Here is a 3152-nt window from a genome sequence, read left to right as displayed (position 1 = left end):
TTTCAGTAGTGGGGTTGGGGCTCAGGTACCTTCTTCTTCTTCTTCTTTTTCTTTTTAGTTATTTATTTATTTTTTAAAATCAAATCATAATTTTTACTTATTCACACAGGGGTTATAAACACAAAAAGGCAGGACATGGGGAAGGGAATGACACCAGAGCATGGGTGTACAGGGGGAATACAGATATCTTTCAGAACAAGGTATAGGCTGGGTGAAGGTTCAGGAGACAGGTCACTGTGACTCTGCCTATGATTCACTTTTTCTACCTAATCATTTGGAAAGAACCAGGGATGCTTTTAGTAACTAGTGAATAAGTGAAGCCACACAGAAGAACACATACCCAGTGGAATGTTTCCTTTCTTTTTTATTTAGCATGACATGAAAACTTAAAGAGACTCTAGCATTTTCAGATTAGAAATCCCAACAATTTAAGAATTTTATTAGGCTGGGCAGTGGTGGCGCACACCTTTAATCCCAGCACTTGGGAGGCAGAGACAGGTGGATTTCTGAGTTCAAGGCCAGCCTGGTCTACAGAGTGAGTTCCAGGACAGCCAGGGCTATACAGAGAAACCTTGTCAATGCTACCTTATCATTGTTACAATACTTAGATTCATTTAATTAGACTGTAGAAATGTGATGATTATAATTTCAAAAATCTTTGAACATTTTCTAAAACAAAAACATACCAAACTGGCAAATTCTGTGGCTCTTTTATTTTTTATTTATTTTTTCAGAGTTGAGGACCAGACTAAGGGCCTTGCGCTTGCTAGGCAAGCACTCTACCACTGAGCTAAATCCCCAAACCTCTGTGGCTGTTTTTTAGTTAATGGACAAGAGACTTTCAAGCACTAAACATGCCTCTCTAATCTTTTTTTCAGTGAATCTGTGACTTGTTTGTTCCTCAGGCTGTAGATAATTGGGTTTAGCACAGGAATTATGACTGTATAAAACAGAGAGTCCATCATACCTTGCCCATCTGTTTGTTGAGATGCAGGGAGCACATACATGAAGAGAAGAGGCCCATAATATAAAGACACAGATAAGAGATGGGCACCACAGGTGGAGAAAGCCTTCTTTATACCTTGGAGAGACTTCATTTTTAAAATTGTAAACAGCACGAGTGTATATGAAACCAGGACAGTCATAATGGTGAATACCTGTATTGAGCCAGACAAAATAAATACTAATAGAAGGTTAAGAGTAGGGTCAGTACAGGAAATATTATACAATGGTATGATATCACAATAAAAGTGATGGATTATGTTAGAATTACAGAAGGTTAATCTGAATAAAAACAATACATGAAACAAGGAATGAAGAAAGCCACCTACGAATACTGAAACTAGTAGGCGGATGCATAGTCTGTTGGTCATAATAACTGGATAAAGTAATGGTTTGCATATGGCCACATAACGATCATAAGCCATTGTACCCAAAAGAAAGCATTCTGTGGTCCCACCAAATGCAAAGGCAAAAAACTGTATCATGCACTCAGAAAGTGATATCATCTTGTTCTTGGATAACAAATCAAATAACATATTAGGAGTCACTGTGGATGATATCCAGGCATCCACAAAAGCCAAACTCCCAAGGAAAAAGTACATGGGGATATGCAGGTTGGGGTCACTCCAGATGAGAACAATCAGACCTAGGTTCCCCACAAGAGTGATGAGATATATCATTAAGAATAGCAGGAACAGGGGCACCTGCAGCCCTTGATGATCTGTGAGCCCTGTGAGAACAAACTCTGTCAGCAGTGTTACATTCTCTTCTTCCATGTGCTGCTCACCAGACATTGCCTGAAATGAAATAAACATTCACTAATATTTTAAGGTTAACATGTGAACAGGATTTGATACGAAATCACATCTTTACCAGAACAGTCTTTTAGTTTTTCCAAACTTTTTGGAACTGGGATTACAGGTGACTGTGAGCCTCCATGTGGGCCCTAGACACTGAACCTGGGTTCTCTCTGCAAGACTAGCAAGCACCCATCCTCTTAGCCATCCATCTAGACACGGTTTTGCCATTTTTTATTTTAGCACTGATTTCCATTCAATTAACTCAGTTCCTATGTTAAACCAAAGCTGTACACATCCAAACTGGAGAGAAGAAAGAGGCAATGAACGAATATTAAGCACAGTGATCAAAGAAAACATCAGGTGTTATCCAGAAGACTGTGTATTGTGAACAATAAAAAAAGACAATGAGAATAGTTCAGAAATAAACTGTGAAGTGCAAAAATAACGTGCTAGTGTACTAGTTCTCAACCATTCTAATGCTGCTACCCTTTAACAGAGTTCTTTATGTTGTGGTGATCCCCAACCATAAAAATATTTTCGATGCTACTTTATATCTGTAACTTTGCTACTTTTTATAAATCATAATTGAATATTTGTGTTTTCTGATGGCCTTAGGTATCCCTGGGAAAGGATTGTTCAACTCCCAGATTGAAAACTTGAGAACTGCTGTTCTATGGAAAGAAGAGAGAGAGAGAGAGAGAGAGAGAGAGAGAGAGAGAGAGAGACAAGAGGACTTTCCTTTATTAAATGGAATTTAAAATCATAGAATAACAAGTTGTTCATGTAAAAGGAGTGGCATGAGAATAAAAGAAAAATGAATGTTACAGTACACTCCATCAGAGCACAGAGGGCAGTAGATCCACCTGACTCTTCTATAAAATACTTTAAGCAAATTCTCAAAATGAAGAGTAGGAAAGTAGAAAGAAATTGAGATCAAACAGAGGAAAAAAAAGGAAGAGTGAGGAAAAAGCTAAATTTATGTGAAATGAAAGAAAATGAAAGGCCATGAAAAAAATAGCAAAAGTAGCCATCAGAAGTTGCTAAGTATGGTTAAAGCAAACCATGGAGGGAAGAGAGAGCATGAAAGTCTCACAAAGCAAAATAATGAGAAAAGCTCAGAGGCCTGAGGGAAACATTTGCCCTAACCATGTGTTCATTAATACCTGTTTTATCAGAATCACTTCACTTTATTTAAAAATGCAAGTCTATTTTATGGAATTTACTTATAGTTAAGAGGCTTCAACTTGAATTTTTTTCCTTTTTTATAAGTAGAGAGATAGTGTCTGAAGGTTCATTCTGTTCTTTATCTCATATTTTTTGCAAGTAACAAGAGCCAAATACTGACTCATG

At 37.5% G+C, this 3152-nt stretch overlaps 1 protein-coding gene across 1 annotated transcript; it reads right to left on the bottom strand.

Annotated features, from left to right (window-relative positions):
* Positions 1–848: 848 nt before the first annotated feature.
* Positions 849–1796, bottom strand: LOC114614642 (olfactory receptor 186). Its single transcript, XM_028760273.1, has one exon. It carries the CDS (start codon positions 1794–1796, stop codon positions 849–851), a length of 948 nt encoding a protein of 315 aa, XP_028616106.1.
* Between the last annotated feature and the right edge of the window lie 1356 nt (positions 1797–3152).

This window comes from Grammomys surdaster, unplaced genomic scaffold (assembly GCF_004785775.1).
Source record: "Grammomys surdaster isolate TR1022 unplaced genomic scaffold, NIH_TR_1.0 126398, whole genome shotgun sequence".
Classification (NCBI taxonomy): domain Eukaryota; kingdom Metazoa; phylum Chordata; class Mammalia; order Rodentia; family Muridae; genus Grammomys; species Grammomys surdaster.
Note: the sequence above shows the minus strand (reverse complement) of the source record. Positions and strands in the feature narration are given on the sequence as shown.

What these genes read in the sequence shown, in the direction of transcription:
- LOC114614642 (XM_028760273.1), bottom strand. Translation starts at nt 1,796, where the DNA reads ATGTCTGGTGAGCAGCACATGGAAGAAGAGAATGTAACACTGCTGACA.